The 14,207-nt window shown below is 51.7% G+C and overlaps 1 protein-coding gene across 1 annotated transcript in view; it reads left to right on the plus strand.

The window, feature by feature from the left end:
* ARID3C (AT-rich interaction domain 3C) overlaps positions 1–7,695 on the plus strand; it is a 72,180-nt gene extending 64,485 nt beyond the window's left edge. Inside the window, exons 4-8 of the mRNA XM_063293191.1 lie at positions 2,026–2,209; positions 3,684–3,928; positions 5,338–5,607; positions 6,584–6,673; positions 7,329–7,695. Coding sequence (XP_063149261.1) covers positions 2,026–2,209; positions 3,684–3,928; positions 5,338–5,607; positions 6,584–6,673; positions 7,329–7,465 — 926 coding nt within the window. The 3' untranslated portion in view covers positions 7,466–7,695. The remainder of the gene's footprint in view (positions 1–2,025; positions 2,210–3,683; positions 3,929–5,337; positions 5,608–6,583; positions 6,674–7,328) is intronic.
* The last annotated feature ends 6,512 nt before the right edge of the window (positions 7,696–14,207 follow it).

Raw genomic sequence — 14,207 nt, forward strand, 5'->3', positions numbered from 1 at the left:
AAGGCTCGTTGTTCCCCATAATTCCCAGCCAAGGGCCCCTGGGCAACACGGGGCTCGAATGAGAAATCCCGGGAGAGTGGCATGGGGGTGCGGTTGCAGAAGAGGGCAGTGCCTGCTGACCTCAAAAAGCTAACCCAGGTTGGCATTGGGATGGGCACTCACAAGGAAACCCCTGGGAAGTCACAGACCATCCCAGGAAAAGGGGGCAGTGAGCCACTTCGGCGCTGTGGCCAAGAAAACCGCATGGACGAATAGCTGGAGGAAAGCAAGCTGCAGGCCGTCCTAGCAGAGGCTCTCTTGCCCGGGGAAGCAGGGGGCCCCTCTGGTTGCCCGGAAGTCAGGACTCGAGACCATCCAGTGATTATTTGATCAGGCCTGAGTGGTCAGTTACCCGTCGACCCAGGGGAGGGGGATGCAGAATGGGAGTTACCCGCCTCGGTGGCCAAGGCTGGTCCAGCCTGCAGGGCCAGAGGTCCAGGGGGCAGATTAACACCCCCTCTTTGGTTCTGCACTCTGCCTTTCGGAGACAGCATGCCCCCAATCCAGGGATTGCATTCCCCCACGGTGGGGGTCTTGTCCAGCCAGCCTGGTCTCCAGCTCTCTCCTTGCCCCCCTCTGATTCTGGGAACCCCCAGCAGAGCAGCTGAACAGCTGAGCTGTGGTGTCTCTCCTGCCCAGAGCCCCTTCCCCAGAGGAGGGGAGCCCACTCGGCCAGCACCCCTCTTGGCCTCTGCCGTTCCCAGCATGCCCTTTGCTCGCCACCCAGGATCGGCCTCTAAACTGAAATCAATTCCAATAACCTGCGGCATCGACAGATCTTCACAGCCCATCCAGGGCTAATTAACAGCCTCTTGGGTCACCCGGAGGAGAGTCCGTCGGAGGAGAGTCTGTCGGCCTCCCTGACCACTTTGGCACCTGCTCCCTCTCCCGTGGGAAGGATGGAGCTCCCTCTGCGGTCCCACTGCCAGGCCGGAAGGGGCTTTGCACCCCACCCCCACCCCATGGGTGGCAAATATTTCTCCTTCCTCTGATTCTGTGCCCCTTGAGGAAGAAGGGGACCTGGAGATCGGCCTTTCTCCACCTGCCGTGAGCTGGATCCTCTCCCTCAAGCCCCAGCTGGGATGGGCAGTGTGGTTGCGGACCCTGGCCATATCTTTGCAAAGCCTTGCATTGACCTTAGGCAGGGTTTTTCAACCATAGCAACTTAAGATGTGTGGGAGTTGAAGTCCACGCTTCTTAAAAGTTGCTAAGGTTGAGAAACCCTGATTTAAGGGGAGCCCAGATGGACAGGGAATTTTTTTCAAAAAAAATCTACAGCTGCCTCTGGTGGGGCCAAAAGGACAAAATTGGCACTGGGGCATCACACACAAGGACCACCATTCTGTGTTTGTCGTGCAGCGTGACGCGGATATAAGGAGCGTTGCAACGTTGCAGCATGTTTTGAGAGGACTCGCTCACCCAGCAAAATTGCGATGAGTGAGGACAGATGCCCATGCAGGCCTTTTCGATTACAGTTCCCCAAATTTGGAACACTTCTGAATAGAAGCGAGCCCTTTAGAATTCAGCGGGGCTTGATTCCAGGAACGTTATAGATTTATGTGTTTACTTAGGTGGTTGCTTCCTTTGTTAACCTATTATTATTATTATCATCATCATCATCATCATCATCATCATTGTCATCATCATAATTAACATCATCATCATAATTATTAGGTTGGTTCTCCTCCAGTGCTTTTTGAGCATTGTATACTTTTATACAGACGGTAAACTGGCTTGCCGGTTTTAGAGAAAGTTTTAGAGAAAGTCAGAATGCAAATGGATGTTTGGAGAAATAAAATGTGAAAAAGAAAAGAGAGCAAAAGCTACATCTCCAGCAAACATCACAGGCTGGGAGGTGCTGTCCCAAGCCTGAGCGGCTGGGCAGTGCGTGCCGGCTGACCAGGGGGAGAGCGGCGGGCTGTGACCTGTCTTTGAGCCCTCGGCCTGGGGTTTTCTGGTGCCCATCTTCCCCCTCCCGTCTCCCAGGGACCCCCGTGAACCGGATCCCCATCATGGCCAAGCAAGTGCTGGATCTCTACACGCTCTATCGGCTGGTGACTGAGAAGGGGGGGCTGGTGGAAGTCATCAATAAGAAGATTTGGCGGGAGATCACCAAAGGCTTGAACCTGCCCACGTCCATCACCAGCGCAGCCTTCACGCTGCGCACACAGTGAGTTGCTGCGGCTGGGGCAGGGGGGGGAGGGGGGATGTGTCGGCACCTGCCCTCCTCCTCCCACAATATTGAAGTGCTGGGTTAGGATTTGTGCCCCCTGAAAATAAAGGGGGGGATCTTGAGGGCTGATGAGAGGAAGGATTGCTTTACACGGTGCAGAATATTTTATTTTATTTTTTAAAATTAAATTATTTTATTTTATTTATCAAATTTTATTACCGCCCATCTCCCCCCTCAAAGGAGGGACTCTGGGCGGTTAGGGACTTCTGAATTGCAATTCAAGGACTTCTTGAATTGCAGGCAGTGGGAAAGGCTTCAAACTGTTTGTTTTTCATTCTTCTGGAAGGAGAGGGGGGATCTCTCTATGTCAGGGTGGGGTCTGACTCCACAGGGGCCGATCAGGCAGCCCACAGAATGACGTGCAGACCAGCCCCCTCCCTCGTTGCCAAAGGGCAGCCACTCCCAGCGGTTGGGGTGGTGGTTCTCAACCTCGGCAGCTTTAAGATGGGTGGACTTCAACTCCCAGAATTCCCCAGCCAGCATGGGGAATGGGGAATGGCTGGCTGGGGAATTCTGGGAGTTAAAGTCCACCCGTCTTAAAGTTGCCGCGGTTGAGAAACACTGGGTTAGGGGGTAGAGCAGCAACCCTCTGAGGGGGATCTGTGGCCTTGGGAGAAGACGAGGTAGAGGAGACACGGGACCCCATGCAAGATCCTGCAGGGTGTGGGAACCATGAAGCCTGTGCTCCTCCCCTGAACACAATTGGTGTGTGTGTGTGTGTGTGTGTGACTAATTTGCATGACAATTCATGGAATATCTTGGTGACTTGGGGGGAGTAATGTCATGCACACCATGACATCATCATGCCAGCGATGTAATTTGCACCTCAGTTGGTCTCTGCATCTGATGGCAGCGAATGTGTCCCTACCCCAGTTGCTAATTACATCATTGTGTTTGCATGATGAAGTCAGGACATGTGTGACCTCATTCTGGGACCATCATGATAGATAATGTCTACATAGGGTCGCCATGGGTTGTGAACGACTCAACAGCAACTAGCAGCAGCAGCAGCAGCAACATCATCTATTATCTACCTAAGAGATGCTGGTGTTTCCTACCTGCTGAAGCACAGGCAGCATCTCTTAAGCCCCAGCCCAGGTGTGAGACTGGAGAGGGGCATTGCTCTCCTGTCCCTGCCTTTAAGCTTCTGGAGGCAGCTGGTGGTGGGCCTAGGGGTGACCCAGGAGGCTGCGCTGGTTGGGCACCTGCCAATTCCAGCCCCAGGAGACTTTTTCTGTTCTTACATTTTGTAAGCAGTGGTGGGGGCTCACGGGCTTTCTCTGCAAAGGGCTGGCTTTTGAAGTGCAGAGCAAGTGCCCTCCAGGCCTCCAAGCCAGAAGGGTGAACACCAGCCACCACCACCCCCGTGGAACCTCTGACCCCCCCCCTTTGTTCTCTGCCTGCCTCGCAGATACATGAAGTACCTCTACCCCTACGAATGTGACAAGCGTGGGCTGAGCTCCCCCGGAGAGCTGCAAGCCGCCATCGACAGCAACCGGAGGGAGGGGAGGCGGCAGACCTTCGGGGCAGCCCTGTTCAGCTACTCTCCGGCGGGCACCCCAGGGTCCCTCGCTTCTCCCAAGGTCCCTCTGCCCTCCCTTGCCATTGCCACCCACAATGGCAGCCAGATCGGACAAGCACACGCCGTCAAAAAAGGTGAGGGGCTCAGCCTGGTTGGGGGGCAGGGAAGGGGATGCCTTGGGGGGGGGGCAAAGAAGCAGCAAAAGGTACTCCAGCTGAGAGGGGGGAAAAAAGCTCCATTGACTTTTTGGATCTGTTTTATTGCATTTCAGACTTTTCCTTGATAAAGGATTTGCCCGGAATGCCCAAAATGAATGAGCTTGGAAAAGGAGGCTGTGGGCTTTTTTTTTTTTTCCTTCTTGCCAAGTCATTTTTCTCCCAGCTTTCGGCAAGTCAGAGGAACTCCCAGGCTGTAGACAACTTCCAACATGCTTGCTGGCTGGCAGTGGGTTATGGGAGCTGTGGTTTGGCACATCTGGGAAGTGCCCATGTTTATCTCCCTCTCTCTTCAGCACAGCAGAATAAGCAGGGAACTGCCTAATTGGGGGTGGTTTAACACAACTGGAGTGTGCCAAACAAGGCATACAACTGTGTAAGCAGGAGAGTCTTCCAGACAGGCCAGAATGCGTACAAGTCTTTCCCTTCTTTATGGCTTTCCTTTGGGAGGAAAAGCCAAACATGGAAGGAAGGTGGCAGAAGACAGCATCAGGAAGGATAACTGTGTGCCCAACCGAAACAGCCCCGTGTATCTCCCATGATCAAGTTTCTCAGCCTCCAAGGGGGTGTTCATTTCCAGCCAACATCTGTATTTCTAGCTTGTTTTCAGTTCCACAGCAACTTTCAGAGAGCTTAGAGCAGGCAGGCCGTAACTGGAGGGTGCAGATCCATCATGCCTGCCCTGAGTGGATTTGTGCATAGAAGCCTAGAGTGGATCCACACAGTCTGCTCCACCAGGATGATGGAGCACAGGTGCAGTGTTCACACGTACCCTGCTTTGCCCAGACAAATCATCTTAAGGCCTACATTGGTGGCCTGGTTCATGCAACCCACATGCTGCACGTCCCCATTTTAGCTTTGACTGGTGTGTGGTGTGAGCTCAGTTGCTAGGTTGGAGGGGGCCAGGAAACGCGAGCACCTGCTCAGTTTTGCAAATCCGTGATGGGTTGATTCGTTCTAGCAGGCACAGCAGTGCTGGCACTTTCAACTGACCATGGGCCAGTTGGATTCTTACCATGCTCTCCAGCCCTCTGTGTAGAAAAGCGTGCCGTGAAATCCACCTGGCCAGCATCACAGCCACCATTCCTTCTTGCGCTTGGCAGACGTGGGCAGGAAGCAGCAGGGACAGGTGTACATAAACAACAACTCCCACCAAGTTCTAGGAGAAACCCAACATTCCGGATGGCAGGGACACGATGCTTTTGCACACACCCCGGCAGGAAGAGTGTAAGCGTGTGTGACGAGAGGATGCTAGAGATTTGTGGGGAGTCCCTGCACCTTCTTTGTCCTCTGCTGGACTTCTCTCCTCCTCCTCCTCTTTGCTACAGAAGAGAGCCTCCTTTCTCCTGGGGTGCCCAGCCGCATCGCCATACCCGTCAGCCTGGCCGGGCATCACCTGGTGGCAGCGCAAGCCGCTGCATCTCAGGCAGCCGCCCTGGAGCAACTGCGGGAGAAGCTGGAAACCAGCGAGCCGCCGGAGAAGAAGATGGCGCTGGTGACCGAGGAGCAGCAGCGCCTGGTCCAGCAGGCCCTCCAGCAGAACCTCTTGGCCATGGCCTCCCAGTTCCCGGTCAACATCAAGGTCAACAGCCGTGGAGGTGGGTTTCTTGCCCAGAGCAGCACCCCATCCCTTCCAGGGGTGGAGAACATCTCAGCTAGCCCAAGGGCACCTGGGAAGTGTAGTTGGGCATGGGAGGTTGTGGAACCAGCCCCGGGCCAATTGCCGTTCCCCAGTTCTTTGCAGAGAAGGGACTGATCAAGGTCCAGGACCCTGGTTTTGGGGTGCAGAAGAGACTCAGGGCAGCGTGGGTTGCGGAAGGTCCAAGTGTGGGTGCCGTTTGGCTTCACTGGCAGATTGGGGCTCATCCCCACAGCCAACACAGTGCCTCATGGACTACAGCGGACAGATAGTTCGGGAATGAGGGGGCCGAGCCTGCTGCTCTGTGAATGTTGGGTTGTTTGAATACAGAACGGAGAGGGCCTTGAGGGAACTCCTCTGCTGTCCCCAAATGAAGGCAATGGGGCAGAAGGACTGTTTTGAACGGAGGTGATTTCCTTGGGGGTCCGTGGTCCCAGGAAGTAGAGACAAGTCTCCTCTGTCTTTTCTCTCTTGCTTTGCAAGAAGACTACCGGCATCTTTACAAAAATAAGCCCAACCGTTGCTAAAGGATTGATCAGCAGCAACCGGGAAACTAAAAGTTAGCTTTTAGATCCTACCTGAAACGCTGTGGAAGAGTTTCACCTTCATTATTGTGCGGTGACAACGCCGGAGGGCAGGTCACGATCCTTATTCCTGAATTACAGAGAGGGGGCGGAGGCTCAGAGGAAGCTTTCCTGGAGAATTTATAGCCAGGAATTGTGAAGCTGCTTTGCACCGATTGCTTGCCGTTTGAGTTGGCGTGCCCCTCAATCATGGTCAGGGGCTCCCCGGGCCAAGGAGGAGCTTTGCTCTCCACGAAGCGTTTGGGCTTTGGACTCGGGAGAAGGGTGCGTAGCTGCTGGCGGGCTGGCGCATTCTTCCTTCGCCGGCTCTGCCTTCCTCACTCCCCTGTGCTGTTTCTTCTCCCGTTCCAGATGACAGGCAGGAAACCGCACTGAACCTGTCCACCAACGGCATTAGCAGTATCAACATGTCAATAGAAATAAATGGAGTTGTCTACACAGGTAAAGAGGGAGGCCTCCCCACTTGTGCGATCGCGGGCTGGAAGCTCAGGAGGTGGGAGCAGCCTGGTGGACTTCCTGATAAATTCCGTCCGGGCAGTACTGGGTTATGTAGTCCCTGAGGAATTGCCCTTTGCTCGCCTTGGGAAAGGAGGCCCTAAGGAGAGATTTGGGGGGTGGGGTTGCTTGTGGGTCAAGCAGTGGTGCGGCCCTTTGAGATTCCAGGATTAACCCATTTTCTGAGATCGCCTAGACCACAGTTCCCCAGCCTCAGCAACTTTAAGATGTGTGGACTTCAACTGCCAGAATTCCCCAGCCAGAATGTCCACACACCTTGAAGTTACCAGAGTTGCTGGCTGGGGAATTCTGGGTTGCAACTATGACCCATTTGGCTAATTTATGGGCCATACATTGTGTGAAAAGGGGTGCATATGGCAGCATGGCTGACCCCAGGAACAGACTACAATTTTGAATGCCCAAATGTTGACGCACGACCCTGCAGTTTGCACCAGAGCTCAGCCAGGAGCTGAACATCCGGGAGGAATTCTGGAGAGCAGGCCCTGGGTGTGGGAAAGAGCGAGCAGCTGCTGTTCTCCGTGATGAGCTTGGCAGGGCGGTCTCCGCTTGTACTGCCTTAGCATCTCTCCTGCCCCAACAGGTGTGCTGTTTGCCAGACGGTCTGGCCTCCTGAGCACTGCGGGAGGCGCCCACAGCCACGCCAGCACAGGAATGCCCCAGAGCCAGCTGCTCTCCATGGCATCGCGGGGACGTGCTCCGGCCAGTGCCTCGCCCTGAGAGGAGAACCCCTGCAGCCTGTCCGCTCCGCCCCTTGGACTCTTGCATCCTGCGTTGGGACCCAGTGGGGCCATCTGGATTTTTGGTTCAGGGTGGCACGGGGTGAGGCTCCCACCCCCCAGCTCGGGAGGGGCATGAAAAGGGACTTCTGGGCAGGGCAGAGGACAGGATGGAGAGACGCTGTGGCACTGAGGGAGGGCATAAATCTGAGGAGAAGGTGGTAGGGTGAGCCATGGGTGGGTCTAGCTGAACCATGGTTATGGCCGCTTCTCCTACTTTGACTTTCTTGGTTGAGGTTGGATGCTGGGCACCAGTTGGGCTCCTCCAAGGATGTGATGGCGGTTAGGAGCCTTCAACTGGGAAGGGGTTGCATGTCCTTCCTTGCCGTCTCCTGTTAATTCACCGTTCTCTACCCCAGCATAGGTCATGCTCTTAACATGCATCCTCCCTCCCCCAGTCTTCACCACTACAGTGATCTTGTCTCAGTCTTGATTTTGTACACTCACCTCTTCCTCTTTGCACACTCACCCGAAGGATGCTTGGCTCATCCCATCCGTGGTTTGGATTTGCTGCAAGTCCCAACCTTAGATAGCCAAACCGAAGATCCTGGGGGAGGCGTATCTGTGTGAATGTGATAGCGGTGGGATTAAATCTCATTGGGTGTTGATTTTGGTGGCAGCCCCACGGGACACTGTGGAGAAAGCATCTGAGGTAGAACTAACGTGAGTGGAAAAGTTCTTGGAAGATACAGCAGGACATGTGAATGTGGAGTTTATGGGATGAACCAAGACAAGGGAGAGAACAGAAGGCTTGAGGTGAAGGCAGAGATGCTTCTTGAGGGAAGCCGCCCAGTCAGGAGGGGAATGGGGTGTGCAGAGCAGAAGGGAGGTTTGGGAGCTGAATTGCACTGGTCCCCACCAAAACCGCTTTCCTCCTGTCTCAGTGCTGCAGAGTGGGGCAGCTGTGGTGCCAGCGCTTCCATGTTCTTCCTCGCTTCAACCCAGCCACCTCTTGGCTCCCAGATCCCTCCCTGCCCTTGATGGAAAATGGTGTCTCCGTATGGAAGCAAGCAAACCACCAATCTTTTGGTTGCACTTTCATTACGTTGCTTTTGGGGAGTGGGTGGGGTGGGGAAAACCTCTTGTGGTGCTAAGGCAGCCCTGGGGGGGGGGAGTGGGTTGTGTCTCCTTTGGAATCACTGGGTTTGGGGGACGGGGTGGGGATGGGGGATTTATTTTGTGCTAGTGCAAAATGTAAACGTACCAAAGAAGGGAGTGATTTCATCTACCTCATGTTCTTTCAGGTGTGCCAAGGGGGGAGGGCTCCTGTGAGCTGGCATTTGGATCCAACCCGCGGTTGGCTGTGCTGCCATGGATAGCGCAGGAAGGCTGTGCCAGCTAGAGCCGGTTCAGGCAATGGCCACTGGGCTGGATTCTCCCTTCCAATCTCAATTTTCCTCCCCAGCAATTTGAAACAATCATGGCTTGACCAAAGACATGCCCTTCACTGGGCCTGAGTTGCACAACCGCCTGCCGTGTTCCAATATTGGTGGTCTGACCTTGGTGTGGCAGAGGGACAATGCCGCTGCATCAAAGGGACCTCTGACAGCCCCACTTCTGGAGATGGACATTGCTGGGACTGTTTCTGGACAAAGGACCTTTGGGAAACCCTAACATGGGTAGGAATGTAAGGTTTGGATGCTGTGTAGACTTCTGATTTTTAAGCTCTTGTACCAAAGATGGACACATTGGGCACTTGGATTTCCTGTGGCACACGAGGAAGGAGAAGGAAGCGGCTGATGGTCTTCTTTCCATCCCCCTGTGTCTTTCCAACTTTCTCAGCTCCTTCCTTTTCTGTGTTAAGCTGTAGGGTTAGATCCCCTTTCCCCCTTGGTGTATTTGCTGCTTCCCCCCCCTCCTCAACCCTTTTGTTCTTCTCCCTTGCCTGTTTGGTTCTCTGGATGTTTCTCCCCACCTTTCTTGTAGGTTTCTGCGTCAATCCAGGCACTGAGGGGAAGCTGGATTGTGGCACTCAGGGGAATGAATGCGAGTATCAATGAGGATGAAAATAAAAATGAAAGTAATTTTAAAAGATGGAATTGTTGCAAGAGACTTTTTTTTTCTCCTTCTGCTGGTCTGAATCCGAGTGTGTTTGGACAGTGTAAAAATTGCAGCGCAGTTTTCCTGTCTGAAAAGTTCTGTGCAGAGCCATGGAGATGGCCTGGAAGGGAATATTCAGAAGCCTTGGCAGAAACAACCAGGGCAAAAGCACGTGCCTTGGGCCCTGGGAAAGGAGATGGGGCACACAAGGGGCTCTGGCAGGTTCCTCCCTGACTCAATGGGGTATTATTTCTCAAATTTATTTCTCAAATTTCTAACACCACCCATCTCCCCCCAAAAGAGGGACTCTGGGCGGTTTACAATAAAATCCAAAATTAAAACCACAAAAATATGAATTACAGTATAAACAGCCAATAAATAATAATAAATAAATACAAAATCCAAGGAGTGAGGATCTCATTAGGGAGGACTCTACAACACCAGCCACCCCCAGGCAGAGCTGTTGCCCTTCCCACCCCGGGCGAGGCGGCAGAGCCAGGTCTTCAAACCCTTCTGGAAGGCCGGGAGTGAAGGGGCCTGCCTCACCTCCGGGTGCAGCATGTTCCAGAGGGCAGCGGCCACTGTAGAAAAGGCCCGCCTCCTGGACCCCACCAGGTGGAATTCCCTTACCGACGGGATCTGCAGCATGCCCTCTCTGCACGATTGGGTGGGGTGGGTTGATGATAAGGGGATGAGATGGTCCCTCAGGTAACCTGGCCCCATGCCATGTAGGGCTTTGAAGGTCATAACCTTTAAGAGAGAGGGCAGGAGAAACAATTCGACTTGCAAGAATCTGTTACGATTGCCTATCTCAATAAAATACAGTTCTCGGTTTCCTGATCAGGTCTACCACAGGGTGGACAGGTACCAAGCACTCTGTTTTCCCAGTTTGCAGCTGGATTCTGCTGCCAAGCAAAGTTGTTCATAATTGGGAAGCATGTCCAGGCCCTACCGCTGGGGTGGGATCTGCCCAGGACCTGTGGCCCAAGGTCTACCATACCACTGCAGTTGTAATTGCAAGCCAATAGAAGTCACCCAGTGCAAGGCGTTCCTTCCTCGGGGGCCTATGATGTAGTCTAGTTTTCACCGAGAAGTTGCCCAGCTTACGTCAAGCAGCATCTCAAGTACTTTTCTCGCCTGATCGCTAGATCCTGTCCCTTTGATTTTCACACGTGAAGACTTAGGAAAAATACGGTGGAAAGTTGCCCAAGGGAAAGGGGCTGCTGGCAGATCCAGCGGAAATGGGTCAGCCACCTGCCCCTGGCTCTTGACTGGGAGCAGAAGTAACGTAGAGCAAGAGGGGCCTTCGGTCTCCTCCTTGCAGTGGGTCCAAAGTGGTTTTTCAGACTGGAAGGATATGAATCCCTGCTTCTGTCACTGAAAAGAGAGATGCTGAAAGCAGTGGCTGGATTCACCCAGGGTGGTGGGGCTGTTCTGTACACTGCCCAGAGTCCATTGGAATTGGGCAGCTAATAAATTCAGGAAGAGAAAGATGATAGATAAATGATAGAGGATGGATGGATGGATATAGAGCAAGTGCTTGCTTAATGACTGTTAGAATTTTCCTTATCAGGTTCGTTTCTGAGCCGGGATCAAAGACAGGCGGCTGCATGAAATTAAGTTCTTTATTCTTCACCCAAGAGCAAAAGCAAAGGCAGCCAGCCGTTAGGTGGGCAGCCGCACAGGACCCCCTTCTTACAGCACATTATATAGATTCCATTCAACTCCTCCTTCAAATACCACCGCTTACTCAGTTACCCATACTCCACCTTAGCCTCATTCCATATTAGGAACTTCCTTCCTTCCCTCTATCATCATTCCATATAAGGGACTTCCTTCCACCCTTGCTAGGGCGCCTTGACCGTTATTAAACAACGCCTTTCCTCTGGAGAAGCTGTCCTTGGTATGTACGCCTTATCTTGTTTCTATGGGCATAGCTATCTGTCAAGGCCTGCTAGAAAGGAAGAGTAAGAAAGTCAACAAATTCTTCTAGGAAATGCAACACAGCTTCAGGGCCATAATACAAGTGCAAAGGTCTCTAATATATGAACACTGCATATAAAATACATGAAAATGAAATATACTCATATTTAAGTTCTATATATGTAAAATCTTCTATCATGACCATGATTGGGACCGGAATTTCAGTTGCTAAGCAAAGTGGCAAAGTGGTGCTAAGCGAACTCCTGATGTTTGACTGGGCTATACAGTTCAACATGGCCTATTTTCAAGCCAGATGCATCTCTGAATATACCCCTGAGTTTTTAAGTACTTTTCCCAGTGAAGGCAGTACAGTAGAACGTTGAAGGGACTGAGGAATCTGGCAAGGAAATGTCTCTGAAACAATGCATCACCGGTTATCTAGTTCCCCCTAAATGGGTCTTTGGCATTGGGGGAGGGGCGATGTTGTGCCAGCACATCCTCCCCTAGAGCCACCGGGGTGATGTCTTGCAAATTGCCAAACTAGTGAACTGGGAGAGGTCCAGTAAGGAAACCCCAGCACCGTTTCCTGTGCTCTCCAGCTGGTCCTCTGAAGGAAGCACTAGGAAATTCCAGCATTTAGAGATTGGCTACAACAACAAAGATAAGCCTGAAACTGTTCCTGAGGCCCTGGGGAGTGAAAAGAGAAGTGGGGTCCCTGAGACAGAAGATGGGTAGCCAACTGAAGGAGAACATCTCACGAGGATGCCTGCACATGTACACATGTCACTCTGATGTGACTAAGCTGGCGCTGCTACTGTGTTGCAGCATCAGCTTGAGAGAACAGCAAGCAGGGGAACCAAAGACGGCTTTCTTGGCAATCTGCTCAGGGCACCACCTATACTAGGCTGAAACCCTGGGACCATGCTGGAGGGCAAGGGGGATCTGTCCCTGTCTCACCAGGCAGAGAAAGGTCATGGAGTGGCCCTGATGGCTGAAGAATTTTCCTGGAGGGCATAAAAATAAATTGATTTTGCAAGATAAAAACATTTGGGAACCTTAAGTCTTCTGTTTCCAGCCATGGTCTTCCTCAAGGTTTTCTGGAAATCCCCTGTATTGTCACCACTTTCTTTCAAGTTGGGATACTCCAAATGTATTGGACTGCAACTCCTCAAATTCTCAGTGGGTATGCAGAACAGGGTATTATGGAAGTTGCAGTTGGGTGCATTTCAAGGCACAAGCTTAGAGAAAGAGTGCATTGACCCGAGAGCTTTGGACAGAAGTTGGAAAACTTCAACTTGTATCACACACTTCTTGCACAAGTCAAATTATTTCATCACGGCCATGACAGTTTTTCAATGCTTTGACTGAGAAGTGGTAAGAATGGAGCTGCCCTTCCAAGCAGGGAGGTCCAAGGTGGTTTATGAGTTGACACGAAATCTTATTTCAAGCCAAGAATGGGCTTACTGCTCTGTGCCCTCTCTTGGCAGTCAGAAGATGGCACTGATACCTTATAACCAACCTAAGGTTTACTGACAGACTTCTTTTTCATCACTTTGTCAACTCTACCTTGAAAACATGATCAGCTCTTGTTGCAGTGAACACTAAGAATATAAATGAAGAGGGGTTTGAGAAGGCATTTAGGTACTTCTTGGATGATCCCTGATACCACCCAAAGTTGATTTTGGATTCTGCAAGACTCTCATCAGATTTAGTCCCCACCACAATGTTCACATGTGCTCACTTAGTTCTGCTCAAGAAGGCCAAAACAGCCCATTCTGGAGACCGAAAGGACTTCATAAGTTCCTGAACTACAACTCCCAGCATTCCTTCCCCCTGGTCATGCAGGATGAAACTCTTGGGAACTGTAGTTCAGCAAGATCTAGACCAGCCTAGACTTCTCCTCTCCTCCTTTTCCCACTTTCCCTTTTGATACAAGAAACAATTTCCCCCATTTCTGTCTACCAGGAAAATGAGGGGATCATGAAGTTGGGTTGGGATTTGCAAAACTCTGAAAAGTCAGTCAGTATAAGAAGTCGCAGCCCAGTCTTGTGCATTGTTTTCTTTCTGAGCTTGGCTGTGAACTCAGCTCTCTGCAGCCTAGATTCAATCCTCTGTGGTAGCCTTCCACATCTCACATTGGAAAGAAATTGTGCACTTGCCTTATTTGCACATGAAGAGATTCAAGAGGCATTCATCATTCCATAGAAAACCAGCATTCACACGGCAAAACAGTTCAATAGCCTAACAAAGGGCTAATTAAAATATTAAAACATAAACTGTTTTTAATAAAAACACCCACCCATCAAAAATAGGTAATGCACAAGTATTGCTAGCTGGCTATGAATTTTCCAGCAGCCCTACAGTAGCCTTCTTCAAGAGAAAACTCCCAGCATTTCTAGCTCAGTGTTTCTCAACCTTGACAACTTTAGGATGGGTGGACCAACTCCCAGAATTCCTGGCTGGGGAATTCTGGGAGTTGAAGTCCACCCATCTTAAATTTGCCAAGGTTGAGAAACACTGAGCTAGCTAGTGTAAAGACTGCAAGTAGATTGGGCTGAGACAATCTGGAAAAGCAACAGAGGACAGCAGAAAGCAGCCTTCCTCAGCCTTTTGACCCTGGAGGAACCCCTGAAATATTGTTCAGGCCTCGGGGAACCCCTGCACATTCAGGCGCAAATAGAGGAAAATTATTATATTCTTTTCATGTGTAGGCCTGTATA

The sequence above is a fragment of the Candoia aspera genome, chromosome 2 (genome assembly GCF_035149785.1).
Source record: "Candoia aspera isolate rCanAsp1 chromosome 2, rCanAsp1.hap2, whole genome shotgun sequence".
Classification (NCBI taxonomy): domain Eukaryota; kingdom Metazoa; phylum Chordata; class Lepidosauria; order Squamata; family Boidae; genus Candoia; species Candoia aspera.